The sequence below is a fragment of the Chrysemys picta genome, chromosome 18 (genome assembly GCF_011386835.1).
Source record: "Chrysemys picta bellii isolate R12L10 chromosome 18, ASM1138683v2, whole genome shotgun sequence".
In the NCBI taxonomy this organism is placed as follows: domain Eukaryota; kingdom Metazoa; phylum Chordata; order Testudines; family Emydidae; genus Chrysemys; species Chrysemys picta.
Window position 1 is genome coordinate 4,325,976 of NC_088808.1, and position 21,659 is coordinate 4,347,634.

Below are 21,659 nucleotides of genomic sequence, written 5' to 3' on the forward strand. Positions count from 1 at the left end.
GCTTCTTACCCCAGCTTGGTGCTTTCCGGCCCCTCCTCCTCCCCCCCTCCCTCTCCCTGCCAGGGATGGCCCTTGCGAGGGGGAGGGGGAGGGGGAGGGGGAGCGGAGCGGAGCCGAGCGGCAGCGTGCTCGCTGCTCTATAGAGCAGGCAGAGAGAGGGAGGGACGAGCCTTGGGGAAGGGGGTGGAACAGGGCATATCCCTTCCAGCCCCCTGCCATGAGCCGCTCCGGGCAGGGGACTGGGAGCACCCCCACGAGCCGAGCACCCCAGCCTTCTGCCCTGCACCCCCCCCACACACCCACCCCAGCCCTCTGCCCGGACCTCGAGTTGCCCCCAACACCTAGCGTTCTGCCCTGCACCCCCACACACCCCCAGCCCTCTGCCCTGCACCCCCCAACACTCAGCCTTCTTCCCTGCACCTCCACCTCCACACACACCCCAGCCCTCTGCCCTGACCTCCCCCCAACACCCAACCTTCTGCCCTGCACCCCCCCACACACACCCAGCCTTCTGCCCTGCACCCCCCCACACCTCCCAGCCCTCTGCCCTGACCTCCCCCAACACCCAGCCTTCTGCCCTGCACCCCCCCACACACCCCAGCCCTCTGCCCTGCACCCCTGAATCCCCCACACCCCCGGCCTTCTACCCTGAAACTCCCACATCCCCACTGCCCTCTGCCCTGACCCCTGCCCCCCCCTGCCCCCCAGGTCTGGGGTCCCAGCAGCCGACCCCTTGCCAGCCAGCGTCCCGGCCACAGGCCCCGCTCAGCCCGCTGCAGGCCTAGGTGAACAGAACCCCAGGCTGGCAGCGAGCTGAGCAGGCTGGCGGCGTAAGATCAGCATTTTAATTTAATTTTAAATGAAGCTTCTTAAACATTTTGAAAACCTTGTTTACTTTACATACAACAATAGTTTAGTTACATAATACAGACTTATAGAGAGAGAGACCTTCTAAAAAACGTTAACATGTATCACCGGCACGCGAAACCTTAAATTAGAGTGAATAAATGAAGACTCAGCACACCACTTCTGAAAGGTTGCCTACCCCTGGTCTTGATGCACGTTAAGGACAGCTACATTATTCAGCTGGGTCTGTCCAGTGATTACTGGAGATAATTTGTAAGTTTTCTGAAGCTGGAGAATGAGTTCAGGATGATACAGGCGCAGTGAGAAGGATTCTTATACATTTACAGTACTCTGGAAACATAGTGCTCCCAGGGTACTGCAAATGACTCCAAGATCTCTTTCTTGATGGGTAATAGCTAATTTAGGCACCATCAGTTTGTATGTATAGTTGGGATTGCATTTACATTGAATTTATCTGCCATTGTCAAAACAACTAGGAGTCCTTGTGGCACCTTAGAGACTAACCAATTTATTTGGGCATAAGCTTTCATGGGCTAGAACACACTTCATCTGATGCATGGAGTGGAAAATACAGGAGCAGGTAAATATATATACACACACACACACACACACACACACACAGGACATGAAAAGATGGGAGTTGCCATACCAAGTGGGGGGTCTGTCTAACGAGACAATTCAATTAATAGTAGAATACCAAGGGAGAAAAAATCACTTTTGTAGTGGTAATGAGGGTGCCCCATTTCAAACAGTTCACAAGAAGGTGAGTAACAGTAGGGGGAAATTAGTTTTTGTAGTGACCCATCCATTCCCAGTCTTTATTCAGGCCTAATTTGATGGTGTCCAGTTTGGAAATTAATTCCAGTTCTGCAGTTTCACATTGGAGTCTGTTTTTGAAGTTTTTTTGTTGAAGAATTGCCACTTTTAAGTCTGTTATTGAGTGACCAGGGAGACTGAAGTGTTCTACTGGTTTTTGAATGTTGTAATTCCTGATGTCAGATTTGTGTCCATTAATTCTTTTGTGTAGAGATTATCCAGTTTGGCCACTGTACATGGCAGAGGGGCATTGCTGGCACATGATGGCGTATATCACATTGATAGATGTGCAGGTGAACGAGCCCCTGATGACAGGGCTGATGTGGTTAGGTCCTATGATGGTGTCCCTTGAATAGATATGTGGACAGAGTTGGCACCGGGGTTTGTTATAGGGTTTGGTTCCTGGGTTGGTGTTTCTGTGGTGTGGTGTGTAGTTGCTGGTGAGTATTTGCTTCAGGTTGGGGGGCTGTCTGTAGCGAGGACTGGCCTGTCTCCCAAGGTCTGTGAGAGTGAAGGATCATCCTTCAGGATAGGTTGTAGATCCTTGATGATGCGCTGGAGAAGTTTTAGTTGGGGGCCGAAGGTGTTGCCCAGTCACCTAGTTTTGTGAGATGCCTTTGTAACTCTTTGCGGTCTGCTTTAGACTTGAATAGCTTTGTATCATCTGCAAATTTTGCCTCCTCACTGTTTGCCCCTTTTTTCAGATCATTTATGAATATGTTAAATAGGACTGGTCCAGTACAGACCCCTCGGGGACACCACTATTTACCTCTCTCCAGTCTGAAAATGGACCATTTATTCCTAACCCTTTGTTTCCTATCTTTGAACGGGGGTGCCTGGCAGTGCTTTCAGGATCATCTAAGGAGCCTTAATTTAATGACAAGCCTTTGGTTATCTGACTCACCCTGCCTCTGTTTATAAACAACTCCCTGCCTCAAGGGCAGAAGTTGTTACCAGCACGGAACTCAAAACATTCCACACTCAAGCTCCGGCTCCTGGGTGCTGAGCACCCACTATTTTTCTCTGTGGGTGCTTGAGCTCCGGAGCACCCACAAGTCGAGTCGGTACCTGTGCAAGTGGGCCCTGGATTTCCCTGCCCAGCTGTCAGTGCAGCTCTAAGACTAAAACAAAGCCTGCCTGTGAAGTAGAGGCATAGGGCGGGCCTTGCCTAGAGCACACAGGAGCCCCCAGGTTGCTGTCTGTGGCCAGGTGATTCCAGGGAAACCCTTCCCTGGCAATAGCACCATGGCAGGGGATTATCCAGTTTCCTTAGCACCGGCAGAGGCAACTCGCTGTTATGGTTCCGTTTTCTTCAATCCACCAAGAGCAAAACAGGTTTCAGGTTCGTGAACACAAGGCACCTAGGCTGAAATCTACAGGGAGATCTCCAAGAGTCCCATGAGTGACATTCCACTTCCCAACAGAAGCAAAAGGGCAGCTGCCTCTGCGGCTGAGACAGCCCTCTACATTATAGGTGCACTGCACAGAGACAGAATGCCATCTCTCTTCAGTTACGCACCACCGATTCTCACACCACTATGGTTACAATTGACCTTTGTCTCTACAATTCCGGGAGTCTGACCCTCCATATCTGGAGAGGGGGAGTCACCAAGTTGCACTGGATTTGTTTCTCAGACTTTAAAAAGTCGAGACACAGCCCAAGGCATGGCTGAACTTTCCACAGCCACCAGAGCAAGAGACAGTGCTTGGATGAGCCTTCAGCCCAAGCCTGTCCGGTTGCCTAGCAAGCTCTCCAAGAGACCCATTTTTCTGGTGCAGGGATACAGGTCACAGCATGGCATGAGAGAATGCCAGGCCTTGTTTATTCAGTCTGTCTTAGGGTATTAAGGCCCTACACAGACAGGCTCCAAAAGGTGCCCTGTGCAGTGCTTTATCCCAGCGGTAACAGTGAGGGAGGGCCTGAGTCTCCACTGCTCTTCACTGTGGGTAGTTTGCATTCGGAATTGTCAGGATTTTGTACTACATATGATTTCAGGCAATGGAGTGTCAGTCCATGACAGCCCTCGGGCTGCTGTGGAGTATCTGCTGTACCCATTTCTCCAGTTTCAGGTTTGTTTCTTTTGATTTCTAAAGAGAGACAGAAAGAACCTAACCAACAGCCTGCGTGCCTGTTTGTAGCACTGGTTCTTGCCTAGGGATGAAGGCGATCAACTAAGCATGGCATTTCATGCCATTGAGGATGCCTAAATAAATGCTATATCTAGACTAGCGTGATTGAAAGTGTGCCAAGAACAAGCGTGGCACTAAGACAAACAGCTGCTCTGAAAGAGGTGTCCGCACACTGGGCACTGCTGAGGCATTCAGAAAGTACATAGGTCAGCTAGCTCAGGCTCAGGGATAAGCAGACATTGGACATCATGCAGGTGACCTGCTTGGAAGTAAGCCTAGAACTTTGACCAAGGTGGAGCAAGAGGGTTCGCAAGGGGAGAACTCCAACCCAAGTACTACTCAGGAAGCAGAGACAGGCAGTGACCATTGTATGTTAGAAACGTCAGAGGAAGTAGAGTAACACGCTGTTACAGGGAAGCAATGTTGAGACTGAAAGCTTTCTAGCTGAAGAGAAGCCACACAGAGTTCCAAGACACTATGGAAGTTTAGTCCCCCAAAGTTGCAATGAGAGATGTAAACTTCCTCGTAAATAGCTCTTGCCACCAAGAACATCAGTGAGATCTATGGATTTGTTGGAGTCCATTAGTGGCAAGACAGCAAGAGGGAAAGTGATCACTTAGCACAGCTAGCAGGTAAGAATGGCTCTTGGGAGCCGAATGGAGACACTGCCACATAAGGTAGGAAAATGGGAAATAGGGAAGTGCAGTGAAAACCATCACAAGTGAGCAACAAACCTCAATGTGAGACAGCCGTTGTCCACACCCAAGCGTGTTACTGGCAGGATTTGACTAATAGCACTTACTGACATGGCATGTTACGTGCAAGGACGTTCCTTATTTAAATTCAGATGCTGGGAGTTTTATCTTGCCTCCAAAATCCCATACAAGTGGAGTTTTTCCTCAGCACACGCCACCTTCATCACACGCTCTGACCAGCCGTCTCGGCCAGGTATTAACTGTAGCAACGATGGATTACTGAGGCTTGTTTGCACCGATACCCTGTCGGTGTTAATTCCAGGGTTTTACAGAAGGGTACGTTGTTCCCGGGTTTAGCTTGTAGCAAAGTTAAAGAGCCACAACCAGGAAGAAATTTTGTGCTTGGAGTTTTGTCTGAATTCCTGTCTGGGCGGAGAGGGGAGAGGAATCCCCTTCTTCTCCATCCCAGCAAGCCTGGACAGACAGAATGCTAACCCTAGAGCACCAGTGTGCAGGGGGGAGCAGCTCACACGCTGGGCCCACTGTGAACATGACTTAGGGGCAGACAGTGACCCAATGCCCCGCTGCCCATTTGCATCGGATAGCGAGAGGGACATTTGGTTGTAGTCAGAACCCAGCTGTTTTTTTATCAAGCCCCTGGTGTGGAAGTAAGAGGAGAGCAGTTGACTTGCTCTGGTACAGCCCCTACCGCCATGCAGGGCCAAGTACTTAAACCATCTTTCTACCCTTGTTGAGTGGACATTGTTTACTCTCAATCTTGCATTTTTTATTAGTGTGCCTTAGGGCTCGTCTACACTGCCCTGCAGTTCCGACTAATGGGGGTGCGAATAGCAGTGCACACCGAAGTGCTGCGCTGTAACTCCCCCGTGCGGACACAGCGGGCATGAACTAAACGGCCCGTGGTTCGCCTTAACATCGTCCTCTTCAAATGGGGCTATATTAATACAAACTAGGAAGCTTTTAGTTTGCATCTGTGGCATCCACATGGGGAAGTTACAGTGCAGCACTTTGGTGCACACTGCTATTCATACCCCTGTACAGCAGAACCCCATTTCTCTGATCGAACTGGGACCAGAGCCAGATCAGAGTATCAAAAATTCAGATAATCCAGAAAATGGGAAAGTGCAATGCTGCAGCACCAACTAGTGGCCACTGGAGAGATTGCCCATTTCTGGACCTGTGTGCACTGGTAGTTCAGTTAACATGGAGAGTGGGATAACGGAGGGTCAGATAAATGGGGTTCTCCTGTACTCCAACTTGCGGGGCAGTGTAGACATAGCCTTAGAGTCCAAAGTACTAGCTTTTGAAAGAGAATCACAACTTCCTCTGTGTTCCTGGGTTCCTTTCCCTTTGTGTATCTATCAGGTTCCAGACACCCTTAAGAGAGAACAGAGGGTCTGAACTCCAACAATTAAGCAGTTGAATCAACTGGTTGTATATCATGTTATTGTGTATATGTCAAGTAATGTCCTGAACTGAATGGTCAATAGGAGAACCGTGTACAGCTCCCAGCTCACAGACCTCTGACTGAGGGGAGACAAACTCACTGGACTGGGGCAGGCACCATTCTCTCTAGCCCCCACACCCTCCCTACACTGCTAGCACCACCTCCAGTCTGCCCCCTAAGGATGCTTAGACACCTCCCGCCCAAGAGGCCCGCTCTTTGCCAGGCCCAGACTAAGAGAGACACTGGGCCACCCGGGGTAAATGAAAGGAAAGCTGTACAAGGATAACCGGCCATTCTGACAGCACCACAACCCACTGCTCCCCCTCTCCTGCGGCTGCCCCACCTTCTGAGCGCCTAGCAGGACTGCATCCACACCAGGTGGGGGCTGCGAGGAGGTTCAGCTGGAGGGCAGCGGAGTTGGGCAGAATGCCACTTGTGGAATGAGATAAAACCAGCTGCTGTTTTACACAGGCAAATGTTCACCCCCAGTGGGTGTCAGGGGAATGCTACTAGTCAAGGTTTCTGCTTCCTGGGGAATTCCAAGTATTTAGTGATCGAGCTCTGGCGTGGCGGGGTTGAGGTGGGGGAGAGGCAGGGATGTAAGAGGAGTTCCTCTGGCAATTACATTTGCCTTCAGGAGATAAGAGTCCTGCAATTGTCACTCATGTGCTGCAGGCTGCACGTGGAAAGCACTGGTGGGCAGTGACTGACTGTGCTCTGAAAGCCCCGTAAACCATTCAACTCACAAGGGGTTTGAGGAGGATCCCTGCCAGACTAGAGTGCAATATGTCCTTGTTCCCAGTCATGCATTTCCAGCTCCACTTCCCTCTTGCCCTCAGCCTTCTTCTCTGGTCCTCGCACTACCCTGCTCTCCACTCTAACAATCTTATTTCCCTTACCAAATATAGAGCTTTTCCTTCGTTCCTCAGTTTTTGCTTTCTTTAAATCCAGCACCTTTGTACTGCTGCATTTTGGATCCCTTATTACTTGTATTACCGGAGCACCTATAGACCATGGACCAGGACCCACTGCACTAGGTGCTGTACATAGATATCTAGTGGTCACTGGTTGCCCCCCCATTTTCCTTGTTATGCTCTTACCCACACCAATTCCTCCATAGCAATAAGATTCAGGTTTTTCTCATCAGACGAGGGTCTATTTCCTGGGTATAGAGCAGCCTCCCACACAACTTGAAGAGCATTTGGTTGGTTGTTACCTGCCAGATCCAGCTAATTAAGATCAATGTGATTATAACATTCTGAAATGTACTACACCCTGAGTTGGTCCAGTTTTCATTCTCCCTGGTCTCAGTTTGTATCTGGTGACCAGTTTCTATATTTTTAGTCTAGCTGTCCTTACGCCCAGAAGCTTGTCACTGCTTTCCATGGCCATGCATTTGACACTCACCGCCTCTACTATATGTTAGACCCCCCTGTCCAGGCATTCCAGTTCCAAGAGTCAATCCCACCAGTTTGTCTTTAGGCCATGCCTGATAGATGGTGAGCACCATCATGCTGGCCTCTGGTTCGTCCAGGTTTCCTCTTTCGTTTTACAGGCCTGTTGGTTCTGTTCCCACTTCCTTTGCTGCAAATAAAGGGCAGGTCTGCATTATCCAAGCAAACCCGACAGTTGCCTTTTTACTTAAATTAGACTCTCCCAGGTTCCCGCCTAGGAAGCCAATACCTCTTTGGCCACTCCAGCCTCCAGAGAAGGCAGCGGGGCAATGCAAAGAACTGATGTATAGTCAAGGCCGTGCAGGGCAGATCTTCAGCGTCTGAGGGATGTGCCAGAGAACACTGGGCAAGCGTTTTCAGGCTGGTGTTTAGCCCAGCCCACGGTTGGTTGTACTGTTGCTATGGCAGCGTTTAACTGAAAAGAACAGGCTCTACCACAACACAGTTAGAGCAGGAGCATTCAGAGGTCTCCTTTTACCCACGCGTTTCCTAGTAGTTCAGTTAACAGGATTGTTGTCAGTTTCTGTGTATTCTGAAACCAGGTCACGCTAATGACTCCTAGAAACGAAGACATACCTCAGGAAAGAGCAGGGCTCGCTAGGCAGCCACGTTCTGCCCCTCTTTATACTACGGCGCCCCAGTGACATCAGGGAGTTAACTGGATGCGAGTGCAGAATTTGGTCCATCGTATCAGGAGCCAGATCTTTCCAGGAAAGTTTTATTGTGCAGCCTTCAGAGACAGCAAATGTAATGCCAAGTTCATCGCCTGCTTTTCCCCTTCCTGTTTAATCTGGGACTAGGAGGAGGAGTTTAAGCAGTACAGCTCACGACAGCACAGAAGACGGCTTCAAGTTTGACTCCAAGTATCCGGCCTGACAGTAACTGATAGAATAAGTACAGGCCCAAGGTCAGGTGATTAGACCCTGAGCCATTAGGAGCAGCATGAGGATTATCCCAAATGATGCACTCTGCCTTCCCGGGGGGGGGGGGGGCGGGTGAGAGAGTGAGTCCCCCAAAATCCTACAGGGCAGTCCTTCAGGCAGCTCATTTCTATGCCACAATCCGTGGCTAGCATGGTTCTGGGATGGCTGCAGTAGGAAGAAACAAGAAGGCTTCAAACACTACAATATGCTAGACACAAAACCCACTGGATGCAACAAGAGACTACACTAGATGACAAAACCCAAATGATTGCTATAGGAACCCAATGTGTGGTTGTAAGAGACAAGCAGGACGGTAACCAGCAGATTTCCTAGGCCTAGGGGCGTGGGCAACAGTTACAAGCAGTAGTCAGTTACTAAATCCACATTGGTTTACATGCCCTTCGTTTAGTTCTGGTGCCGTTCTGGCTGTAGCCCGTCAATCCTGTATAGGGACTGGAAGGATCCGTGTAACTACACAGAGCGGTTAACTGAACTGTTCCTCTGGCACATATTTTAGAGCTGCTCTCAGGGCAGAAACATCAGCCTAGAGTGCCAACGACGGGGGTCTGGGAGCAGGCTCGGGGGGAAGAAAGGCTATTCCGTGCCAACCCCTTTCCCCCTCCGAGGGACAAGCGCTGGTTGGCGGTGTGAAGGCACCGCTGCCACATGACCCTGGGGAAGGGGAAAGCATGCTCTTGCTTCTACGTCTGGCCATTTCTGTTGGCTGGGATGCAGGCAGGGCTAGGTCCAACTCTTACGCCATACCTCCCACCTTCCAGAGTCTTGCTTTACTGCCTCGGCAGGGTCCTTGTACTGCCCCTGTACAAAGGCTTCAGCTCTGCCTGGCCCCCGCTGAAGGTGCACAAGGGAGTAGCTGGGGATAAGAGGCAGAGCCGTGTGCTCTCCCTTTCACGCTCTCTTGCAGGCGCTACATGATCTGTCCTAGAGTCAACTCTCTTTCCTTGAGCAGCCTCTCTGCTCTGCCACCTGGGCTAAGCAAGAAACAACTCACAAGCCAGGAAAAGAGCTGGTTCAGTTCTGAACAGTCTCTACAGGGACCAGTATCCTGACAGCTTCCTGTCCCTCGGTGCAGGGAACAGAGATGCTATTGCCACTCAGAGCTCTAGGGAGCAGTACAACACTCCACACAGACTGAAGTAAGGAGACGGGATGTGAGTTTTACCCCTGAAGAGCCAACAAAACCCACCTAGCGACTTGTATTCAAGATGGGACAGTTCCACGGAGACTAGCAGTGCTGCCTAAGTGCACAGATGCAGCAATTATTCCTCTCAGAGTGACTGACTGAGTATCTCATCCCAGCACATGGTGCCTGAGCTTTGCCGAGCTGTCACCGGAGGTTCTAGTCTCCCTCCCACTGCAGGCTTGCTCCCTGCAATCTCTGCTTTGAGTGCTTTGCCTAGCCTGCTTTTAAAGGACAGCTCTACTCTGAAAGGGAAGAGCCTGCCTGGGGTACCCCGTCTGGCTCAGGACTGCTGCACCGAGTGCGCCCTCCCAGCCCAGCATGCGGTAGGTCTCCGAGCTCTACCTCACGTACCAACAGCTGTGGCAATTCCCTGGCCTTGGGCAGTCCACTGGAGCCATTATCTTCCCCCTGCTTCCACTGCTCTGAAGATGGAAGGTAGCATCTGTCAGATGAAAGACTTCACTGCAAGTTCACCACCTCAGGCCGTCCGAAAGGCTGCTCCGAAGAGCGCGTGTGTAACACTGGCCCGTCTAACATGAAATCGGGGAGGATCATTTAGCCACGAGTGAGTTTGTTTCTTCCCCCTCGCCATGCCCTGCTGGCAGCACAGAACCGGGATTCTGTTCTGGCTCAGGGGTCAAACCAAAGTAATTCACAGCTAGCAGGGCCAGATCCTGGCCTCAGTTACACCAGAGCTGCCATGAGCTATGCTGAGCACAGACCCTGCATTGCCACGTCAACGGGGCCTGATTAAGGCAGGGCTTTAGGGACAGTAGCCCAGGGCCCCGGCTCAAGGAGGGCCCTGCAAAAATAAATCACAGGCAGCAATCTCTGGGCCGCTAACGGGGGTGCTCAAGCTGCCTGCCCGCCCTGGCCCCATGCCGCTCCCGAAAGTGACTGGCTACTGGCACGTCTCTGCGGCCCCTGGCTGGTTCCTGGCCAATGGGAGCTACAGGGGCAGTGCTTGCAGGCATGGGCAGTGCAGGGAGACAAGCTGTCCCCCTGCCCCCACGGGTACGCAGAGATGTGCCAGCATCCGTCCGCTTCCGGAGCCGCGTGGGGCCAGGGCAGGCAGGCAGCCTGCCTGAGCCCTGCTGCGCCACCGGCCAGGAGATGCTTACCACAGATGGTTCCTGGCCGGAGCCTGCACCTCGCACCCCCTCCTCAACTCCAACCCCATGTCAGAACCCTCTCCAGCACCCAAATTCCCTCCCAGACCCTGCACCTCCTCCTGCACCCCAATCCCCTGCCTCAAACCCCTCCTGCACCAAACTCCCTCCCAGGAAAAAGACTTGTATACAGGGGCTCCACAAAATAGAATAGCCCTGGGCCCACAGGAGAGTTAATCCGGCCCTGCACATCAAGCCTCTCTAGCCAGCTTTCACACCCTTGGCATAGGAGTTATTCCACACACAGTCACTCTGTTTAACTCAAAGGCCTGGGGAATGTTTGCTTTACTACCTGGTCCCCTTAGAACGGTAATGGGCCCTGGACGGTATTAAAAACAAACAAAAAGCTTCTCTAAAACTAATATATCTGACCTTTCGATCACATGTTCTCTACCTTCATGGCTCTAAGCTTCTTGCTGGAGGAAGCTGCCAAATCTCCTGTATACAGAAACCAAGCCCGAGGGCTTGTCTACACGGTGCATTAGTCCGCCCTGGAGGGCTGTAACTTCTACAGCACATCAGCCTGTGGAGCAGTGGCCAGCCCATGGGGACTTTGCTGGTGTGCACGAAGAGTTTCCTATGGCATGTTACCACAGTGCTGTGTGCTTTGATGTAGTACAGGACTTTTAGTGTGAAGCTGCAGGGTCCATGTGAGCAGTTAGTGTACAACAAGCTAGTGTCCCAACCCGCCTTGCCGGACACTAAATCACCATGTAGACAAGCTCTCTGCTTGGGAAAGCCTGGTATTGGCCTGTAGTCCACTAGAATGACCAAGTAGAAACCCCAAGTCAAAGAAACTGCAGTAGGATGAGTAATTGGGCAATACTGCCTGCCACTAGGCCCATGGCTGTTTGGCTCCTTTGATTAAAGCAAACCCAGCTTAGAAACCAAGTAAGATTTGGTGTGGAGCGTGTGAATGGGGGCGGAGGGGAGTGGTCTGTATTCTTCTCAAGAAAGAGCCGCTAGGGGGCAGCTTTCCTTGAAACTTCTGCCATCAATTTCTACAAGCCCAACCGAGAAAGTCGGTTTCCTACAGACAGAGTCTCGCTTAAATATTAAGAGACTTTTAGAAACCTTGGTTCTGAGGGTGGGACCTTTTAGTGACTAGAATTCAGGGGCTGGATTCACAGATGGACTTCAGTGCCTAACTGCCACTTTAGGTACCTAAATCCCAGAATCAGGCCCCACTGGGATTCACCAAACCCCCTCCCTGCTCCGCAGCCTGTGAGCCCCGTAGGCACTAAAGTCACTTGGCACCTATGTTTTTGCAGTACTAGTTCCCATGGCCCCTCGGTTTCGATTTCAGTGTGTGCGCACTGCAGCCCCACGCCAGACATCCAGATGCTCCAGCCCCAGAGCGATGCATAAACTGGGGGAAGATAGTGTGGGAAACCCAAGTCTCTCCCCCACCCCCAGCTTCTTGCAGAAGCACCTATCACCAAGAGAGGGTTTGCCACTGAGAATCCTAAGCAGAGACCGGCACCTCCTGCTGCCCCGAATTAGGTGCTAAACTCCCGGAGGGGAGTGGGGCTCAGGACACACCCCTCACCTGGGCATCTCCTGCTGGCTAGGCGAGGTGAGGAGCTGGGTAGCCTGCTGCGAATCCCATTCTGAGGTGCCTCCCTCGCCCGATTCACTGTACAGGGAGGCCGGGGGCCTAACTCAGGCTTTATGAATCCCAGTGATTTTCTAGGCACCTGGAAGTGAGGTGTGGAGACAGTCAATTTCTCGTACGTCCAGTGCCTGATGTATTTGTCCTTTCGATCTCTGTATTCCCAATTTGGTTCCTTAAGAACAGTTGAATGTTTTCATGCTATCCACCCAGAAGTCATAAAACACCCACAGACCCAGAGGCTGAGGGTGGAGCAACAGGCTTATCTACCCATCAATCTGCTGGCTCCAGCACAAATTTGTCAAGTTTAATTAAAATTGCTTAATTTAGCACATATGGAGTCAGGCGGAGGACTGCGGGTGGCAGGAAACCAGATCAGTATGAGAAGGAAGAGCCAGGACTTTTGCTGGTGTCACTGTTGCATCCTCAGTTTGCTGAGGTGGTTTTATAAGGCACCTGGGAGTCTCCATTCTCAGAAAGGAAGGCGGCTGGTCACAGGAGCTCTCCACAGGATATAAGTGCAGACAGCCAAACCTCACAGCCGAATATTAATTCACTTCCATAACCTGACTGATGGGGAAGTTTGTAAACCACACACCAGAACCATCATTTAGGAGATCCAAGATGCAGACATTCCCCCATTCAAAGCTCCTCCAGGCAGTGGACACTTATACACGGTGCCTCAGCTCTCATCTATTAAAGTGAGGCCAATACGCCTCTCTCGATGCTGTCATGGCCCTAAATTCTTCAGGAAGTCACAGAGGCCAAGAATTGAAGCTTCAAGAAGTGATTGTTTATATGGGACCAAGATTATGCAGAGTTATAATCAACAACTGAATTTGGAAGGGGGTTAAACTCCTGCTTCAGGGCAATCTCCTGCAAAGAGACGAATGTCGGAGGCAAGTTATCCCACATCTGTTACTACAGGACTCTTAAACCTTCCTCAGAAGCATCTGGCGTTGGCCACTGCCACAGACAGGACACTGGCCTAGAAGGACCTGGGCTTTGATCCAGTCTGGTCATTCCAGAAGGGGGTAAAATCCAGAATGAGTTGGAATGGCCCAGAACAGCATTTTAGTAAATAAACCTGATTTTGAAGACCGTGGATATAGTTAGACAATCTTGAGGAAACTATTCTAGGAATGAGAGCCTATTAATAGCACCCAGTGAGTAACCGGTTCTGGCCCAGAACCCTTTTTAACCATCAATAAGGACCTGGAACAGTCTGTTCCCAAATTGCACAACTACAAAAATTATACGTATAATACAAGTGGGTGAGAATAACAGTGTTAATGGAAAAAACTGGTTGAATCCACCTTTAACTGGTCATTCCAGGCAATAAATAGCTTCATTACTAAAACCATTTGGAACACTGAGTTCCAAAGTTGCACAGAGAATGAAATGATACAGATAACACGAGTAACTGAGAACAATAGGATACTATAGAAAAACTCTTCTGAACCAACCTTTGAGTGCCCATTCTGGGCAAGAAATAGCTTTATTAATAAAACCGCCCAGAATACTTGGTTTCAACATGGCACAGAGGACAAAAAATGAGATATGGAATACAACTAAGAGAGCAAGGTAATGCTTCTGGAAAAAGACAGCTGAACTGACCTTTAACTATCCATTCCAGGCAATAAAGGGTTAATTATTAATACAAACTACCTAGAATACTTGGTTCTGACATTGCATCGAGAACAAAAAACAGTGCATATAATAAAACAAAGTGAGAACATAATACTACTGGAAACATGACCAAACCAACCTTTAGTACACCGATGTACTAAACAGAATGGGAACTATTGATTTAAATTATCCAGAACCACATACTCCCAAAGTTAAGGGACAATAAAAATAAATGCATAGGCCTGTCTAATACAGAGTCATGTTAGAAAGACTTAATACTTGTCAGAACCCAGTTAAAACTAACTTTTAATATTGTACCACCTTCTGTGCAAGAAAACATGATGTATTATCAGCCTCAAATCCCCCCCCCCCCCCCCGCACCACCACTACAAAAAACCCAGCCACCCCACAACCACTACTAAGTACTTTTACAAAGGGACTTTGCTTCAGAGACGGCTAGGAATCTCATTAATTAGCTCATCCCATTCTGTCTTGCTTCTGAATTCTCTGCAGGAATAACTGCCAGATCACTTAACCTTTCCTGTCCCTCAGACATTTGAGATAGATCTTGATTAACTTTAGCTTGCTGAAACGTCTTTCATTAGCAGTCATGGTTACAGGAAGACAGGAAAAAAAACCCTCAGTGCTGTTTCTGTGGTAGGGAAACTCGCGTGTAAAGACCTCTTGTGAAAGTGGCTAAGGAGATCAATTTGTGCTTCCATTTCTAAATCATCCTTAAAGATTTGCTTGGAGAAACAGGTGAAGAGCTCAATCTCAAAAACCCTCAGAGTTTAAATCCTTAGGGTAGAAACTTAGCAAGCAGAGAGCACATTTCTTTAGGTCTTTGCTGGTGATACTTTTCAGTTTGTTGCCCATCACAAAAAAAAGCAAAATTTTGATTGACTCCAGTGTACTTACACATCCTATCCAATTGTGTTAATATTGTGTCTAAGAGGGGGTTGAAAACCTCTCATTCAAAAACTTTCAGGATCTGATGACCATTTGTCCTTTGCAAGTTCACTTGGCATTAACTTTCCTCCTTCAAAACTGGTTCTTTGAACTGTGGGATATTCCTAACTTTTCTGCATGTAAGGAAGCTATGGCTTCACAGGCTATGAACTCAGAAGATTAACTCCAGTAAAGTGGCTTGAAGGCCACCAAGTAAACCGTGAGCCATTTGAATCTCAAGTTCCACATGCTGCAATTTTTTGCACACAAACTTTAATTTTTGATATGATACTAGACCACATTTCAGCCAAACAAACGTAAACTTTGAATTGGTTGTTCTCAAGCTACCAGCTTAAGTTCTGGTGTGAAGCCTTGATCTCATCTAATGCACCAAAAACATCCTCAACCTGATTACGTAGTGGATGGATTGCCTCTACCTTTGCTCTACCATCTTGTCATATTTTGGTATTTTAATATAATGGTGGTATGCTTTTTCAAAACATCCCAAAGACTAGTAGAAGCAGAGAAAAGGGTATACAATCTTTGGACAATTCAAAAGAAATAGAACAACTTGGAGAAGATGCTGCAATGGTTGTTCCCCAACAAAATTCAGTGAATGGGCAGCATATAGAACAAAAGACACATATTGATTTCTCTGCTGAATTCAATTTTGAACACCTCTGTGTGCTGCAGCCATGTGAGTTCCACTGTCATAGCTTCAGCAATAGCTAAACCATCTTTTTTTCCCCATCTTCTCTAAAATATCCACACCAAAACAGGGCAGAGTGTTATGGAGGTTATCAATGAAATCTACAAAGCTCTCAACTTCAAAACCTCAGCATACCTTAATGCCCGAGACATTTGTTCTGTTCGGGAGTGGTCCAGAGTACGGTTAGTTAGAATATAGAAGCATTTAACTTCCCTAACCTTTCTTGGGATCCTACCAATAAACTCATTTTGAATTCAGTTTGGTAAGTACATCACCATTGTGGTACAGGTCTTAATAGCTTCCACATGATCTCCCACCACACTATCATACCTTGCAAGCAATTCTAGTAAGCCCAACAATCTACCATTACAAGACTTCTCTAATTTCTTGTGTGAACCTGTAGCAAAATATTCAGGAGACGACAAAAAATATTATGGCATATGTCCTGCTACATCTGATAGCAGGTGTGCATATCTGTCAATTGTATGACCATTTTCCAACCTTTCTGAAAGTTCCATCCAGTGAGTGATTGCTTCCATGTGTTCCTTTGAATGTTCATGTTGTCCTACTCGTTCGCTAAAGCGGAGAAAGGTTGTGAACCCAGTTTTATAGTTGGCAAAGGAAGATGAGGAATTCGGCTGGAAAAGCAAACAAGTGAAAAGTCGAACTGTATATCAGGTGTAAACCTCCATTAAGAGTTGTGACAAAGAACCACACTTTAATACTTCCTTTGTGTTTGCTAGGTGAAAAGTCTTGTTCTTAATTAATTGTTCTTTTCTACCAAAAGACAGCAAACAGAATCTGCCAATAAAAGTTGAATCTGCCTTATCAAACTCAAAATTCTGCTGCATGCTTTCAATGTCAACATCCATAACAATTACACTAGCAACCAATGGGCAACTTTCTGTCCCAGAATCAGAGACTCCAGCCCCCAACAATCCAATGCTTAGGTCAGTTACAGAGTCAAGGACATTGAAGTCTGACAAACCCAAATCAACATCCTCACTAGCTAAGGAGGGCTCAGAAGGGCGAGCAGAAATGTCTGCAGATTGTTCACCAGGAACATGGTCAGACTTCGCATGTTCCTTGAAACTCTGTAGAGTACTCATACTTTCTGATCTTCAGGAGATGGGCCTGCTACAGTTTGCACTTTTGAGCACCACACTTGTGCTTGTAGATATTAATGGCGGAAATCACAGCCAATTCTGTCCAAGAGAGACTTCATGTCTTCAACATGAATGTAAAATGTTCTATACTTGAACACTCTTCATGGGTAAATATCTTATTAGGGATTCCGACAGAACTGTCAGTTTGTTTGGGGAGACCTTGAAAACTGTGGTGTTCCTGGATCAAACTAATCCAGTGCAAACGAGGACATCCTTTTTTTGCTTGGGAACAGATTTATATGGGCTCATCCCCTTGTCATGTTTTTCCACTGTTTTGCTGTTTCTTGTGCAGCATCAATTTTGTTCTCACTCATCAGAATGGAATCCACCATCACCTATGTCTGCAGATCATCCTTTGGTCATGTTTTCTTCCTTCCAGATTTGCCTTTTCTTGCATTTGTCCTGATTTTTTTCCAGAGACTACACTACCTTCTTCCCTTTTGCACATTTACCTATTAACTTCTGCACAGCCAGGATGGGGCAACATGTTTGAGAAGTGCTGCAGGAACATGTTTCAATTGGGAATAATTTAACCACATACACCTTTTCCATTTTTACTTCTGTCTGCATAATCCTTTGATTATGAAGCAGCCAGTCTGAGCTTGTAGAAATAATTTTTATTCATTATCAGATCAGCTAGACCATCCATGGTCTTTGATTTGCAATCATCTCCTTTTGAGCCAAGTACATGTTCTAGGTTACACTGCCCTTGCTTTATGAAGTACACAATCTCGGCTACAGGCATGTAATCAGCTAGGAATTCAATATGATCAGGATTAAACTTGCTGTTAGCATGCTTGGGTAACAGATGGTAATTCCCAATGCCATGCTGTCCTCCCAAAACTTCTTTTAGCTAGAATGTTTGCAGGCAGTAGAAAGCCAACACCATTTTGTCCATCTCCGCACCCCATCCCCATCCTGCTTCCCCATGCACCCAACTCCTGTAAATCGAGACACCCCCCCCCATGCCCCTGCCGAGTCCCCTGCCGAGCCCCACTCCCAGACCCCCCACTGAGCCCCACTCCCCCTGCATCCAGACCCCCCTGCACTCACCCCAATGAGCCACACCCTCCTGCACCTGGACCACTGGGTGAGCCCTGCACACCTGGACCCCCACCTCACCAAGCCCCACTCCCCCAGCACCCAGACCACCCCTGCCAAGCCCCAGACCCCCCTTGCTGAGCCCCAACCACTTTCACCAGCTGAGCACCCAGAACCCCAAACAAGCCCCTGTGCATCCAGAACCCCCCCACCACTCAGACCCTCCTGAGCCACCTGCACCCAGATTGCCTCATGCAGAACCCTCACCCCACACCTGGATCCCCCCACACACACACTTGGATCCTGCTGGGCTGAACCTGCCTGCCCACACCTGGTGCATCTGGCATGGAGGATGTTTCTGGGGCAGGTCCGGCCCGTGCGCTGTGTCAGAGTCAGGTGCAGCCTCACTGTCGAGTCCATGTCCCGGGGCGGGGGTGGGGGGAATCTGCAGGGTGATCTCCCACCTCTGTGCTCCCCAGTGCCATGTTGCAGCCTCCACATTTATTTATTGACAAATAAAATTTGCAGACTTAAAATATTGTGCGCAGAATTTTTCATTATTTTGGTGCAGAATTCCCCCAGGAGCAAAGGGAATGCGTGCAAAGTGGCAGGGGACTGGACTCGATGACCTCTCGAGGTCCCTTCCAGTCCTAGAATCTATGAAAGTGCACACCTGACCAGGAGTATGTATGGCAAGGAAGCATGGGCAACCTACTTCTTCACACCCATCTGGAGCGAGTACAGCAAACCAGCCAGAGCAAATGTCAGCAAATCATGCTAGGAGCTCGCTCAACCCAATGCCAGCAGGGAGTATCTGCTCGTACCTACTCAGGCTGGGAGAGACATCAGACTTCCAGTCTGGTCAACACATGTGACCAACTGTCCAGCACCAGTCACAAATTACCACTATGGTCAGAAATTACTTGCAAACTGCAAGTACTGTCGGGAGCAGTGCACAACAGTCTGATCTAAGAAGGGACCATCTATGAAGTACCAGATCATGTACAATAAACTAGGCCAACTAGCAATGGTACGCAAATTCCAAGATGAATATCAGACTTTTTCCCCCTTTTTATTGAGAGTACAGAGAGTGTTGTTCTTCAACAAGTTTCAGTTTAGGAGGGAAAAGCTTACTACCTAGGTCTGAAAAATTCCACTGTTTTCTTGGCTCTAACAAAGTCATATGTTGATAATTTTGTGGTAGCAACGCAAACCCATGTGAATTGTTATTAGCCACACAGGCAATGATCCCTGCAAGTGCTCCCAAAAGACTGTGTTTGACAAGTTTCAGAGTAGCAGCCGTGTTAGTCTGTATCTGCAAAAAGAACAGGAGTACTTGTGGCACCTTAGAGACTAACAAATTTATTAGAGCATAAGCTTTCGTGGACTACAGCCCACTTCTTCGGATGCATATAGAGTGAAACATATATTGAGGAGATATATATACACACACACATACAGACCTGTTCATGCTCTCTGTATGTGTGTATATATATCTCCTCAATATATGTTTCACTCTATATGCATCCGAAGAAGTGGGCTGTAGTCCACGAAAGCTTATGCTCTAATAAATTTGTTAGTCTCTAAGGTGCCACAAGTACTCCTGTTCTTTTTGTGTTTGACAAGTTATCCTCCAGATAAATCCAAGAACTTCCAGAGGCCTAAGCAGCCACTGGGCCCCCGCTGGCAGATGTCCCCCAACAGTGCTTAATTTGTAGTGAAAGAAGTGTGGGGCTCAAGCAATTAGGTGCTGGGACTCAAACAATGTTTTTACTTTCACAACTGATGCGCAGGTGCCAGGGCTCTGAGCTGCCAGGCCCAGAGGTGCTGGGGGCTCAGCCCTGGCACAAATAAAGCCCTGTCCCCCACACCCTGAAATCAGGAGCACCCCTGCTGCCACAGCCCACCTGGTGCTGGTGGCCAGGACAGGCAGTGGGGGGCACCTGGGCATGTCACTTGACACCCTGGTGAGAGCCAAGGGCCCAGGGCTGCGAGGGATGACTAGGGGCAGCCCAGCTTTGCAGCCCCCCAGCGGCCCAAGGGTTGCCTGAATTCTGCAGCCCCCCACCCCCAGAAGGGCCCCGCCCCTAGCCGGGCGCCAGGCGGCTCCGCCAGCCCCGGGTTGCTGCCAGCAGCGGCGCCCCCGAAGTTCTGCCTGGGGCCCCCCGCGAGCCCGGCTCGCTGCACGCCCCGGCCCGCACTCACCCAGCGCCGCCAGGCTGCGCACCCCGCCGCGGGGCAGCCCGTGCGAGTCCAGCAGCCGGAACCAGCCGTTGGGGTAGAGGGGCGGCAGGTCCCCGGCCCTGCGGCTCCGGCGCGCCCGGCGGGCGGCCTGGCGGCGGCTGCAGCCCGGCTCGGGGAGGTAGCCCACGCGCTCCGGGGCGCGCCGCAGGGCCAGGGGCCGGGCGCACAGGCGGAGCAGGGCGGCGCCCCCGGCCAGCAGCAGCAGCAGCGGGGGCAGCGCCCGGCCCCAGCTCCCGGGCTCCCCGGCGGGCAGCAGGAGCAGCGCCCCGGCGGCGCACAGCAGCAGCAGCGCCAGGCTCCGGGACGGCCACAGCTCCATTGCGCCGCGCTCTGCCCGCCCGCCCCGCCGCCCTTATACCTGCCTGCCGGGGGCGGGGGCTGGCGCGGCTCCAGCCCGACCGGTCCCTCCGGCAGAGCGGGGCCGGCAGCCTCCCCGGCCGCGGCGGGCTTCCCAGGCGGAGGCGTCCAGCCCCCGGCGTCGAGCCCGTGCGGGCTGGGGGCTCCAGGGCTGGCCGGCCCCGCGGGGGTCACAGCAGTGCAGCAAGTCTCTGCCCGGGGCTGGGCCGAGTCAGCCCTGGGGCCCGGCTGCCCAGGGATCCCCTAGATTGGCGCTGGAGCTAGAGGGGCTGGGGGGCGGCCGCACCCCCTGGCTTGAAGTGGTTTCCATCACATACAGGGTTTCCAGTTTGGTTCAAAGAGTCCTGTGGCACCCTAAAGACTAACAGCCGTGTTTCCAGTGCCCCTGCCTGGACCAGCAGAAGTTGGTCCCATCCAAGCCATAACTTGCCCGTTTCTCTGCTGATCTCCTGCGCCCAGTCTGGCTACACACCACAGGGGGAACCGCATGACCCCATCCCCCCAAATGTGAGCAGGGGCTGACCTGCAGTGGCAGGCCAGGCTCCCTGGCCCTGTACTTGAGCCTGCAGCCTGGCCTCACCGTGCAGGGGGAGTTCTCTCTTGCCCTACAGGCCTCAGGCCCCAGCAGCTCTTCCAGAGCTCCACCAGAACCAGGAGTCCTGGCTCCCAGCCCCCGCCCAACTTGTGGTTCTTCCTCCCACCTGCTGCTTTGGGTTTGGGGAGCCAGTTGCTAAGGGAGCAGATTGCTACTTAGGACACCTGGGTTCTCTTCCCCCATGGCCTTGGGCAAGATGTAGGCCCCTTCCCACCTTTAGACTGTGTTGGGGCAGGGACTGTCTCGCCCTCTGTCTGCAGCCACCTAGCACCCTGCCCTAATCCATCCCACCTTTCCCTGCATCTAGGCAGAGGTTTGTGCCTGGAGTTAACCTCTGCCCGAGTACCCCCTTTAGCTAGTCTCCTTTCTCGAACCAGCTGCCTTACCCTGCCATCGCTGCTGAAACAGGACCCCTGAAAACCTGCTCTCCGCTGGGCCTGCTGCTCTGGACACAGGGGAGCTGGTGCTTATCAATGGAGAAGGGTTTGTCCCCTGGCTGTTTCCCGCACCCTTTCAGACTGGCAAGGCCTCCCTTGTCGCTCGTTCCCCAGACTCCAGAGTTCTGTACTCCCTTGTCACCTCTCACACTGGGAATGCATTGGAACTAGCCACTCCACGGTGCCGGCATTGCA

At 50.5% G+C, this 21,659-nt stretch overlaps 1 protein-coding gene across 1 annotated transcript in view; it reads right to left on the reverse strand.

The window, feature by feature from the left end:
• The window catches only part of LOC101940467 (cholesterol 7-desaturase nvd-like), a 53,568-nt gene extending 33,013 nt beyond the window's left edge, over window positions 1-20,555 (reverse strand). Inside the window, exon 1 of the mRNA XM_005295633.4 lies at window positions 20,037-20,555. Within this exon, the coding sequence (XP_005295690.2) occupies window positions 20,037-20,394 (358 nt within the window). The 5' untranslated portion in view covers window positions 20,395-20,555. The remainder of the gene's footprint in view (window positions 1-20,036) is intronic.
• Between the last annotated feature and the right edge of the window lie 1,104 nt (window positions 20,556-21,659).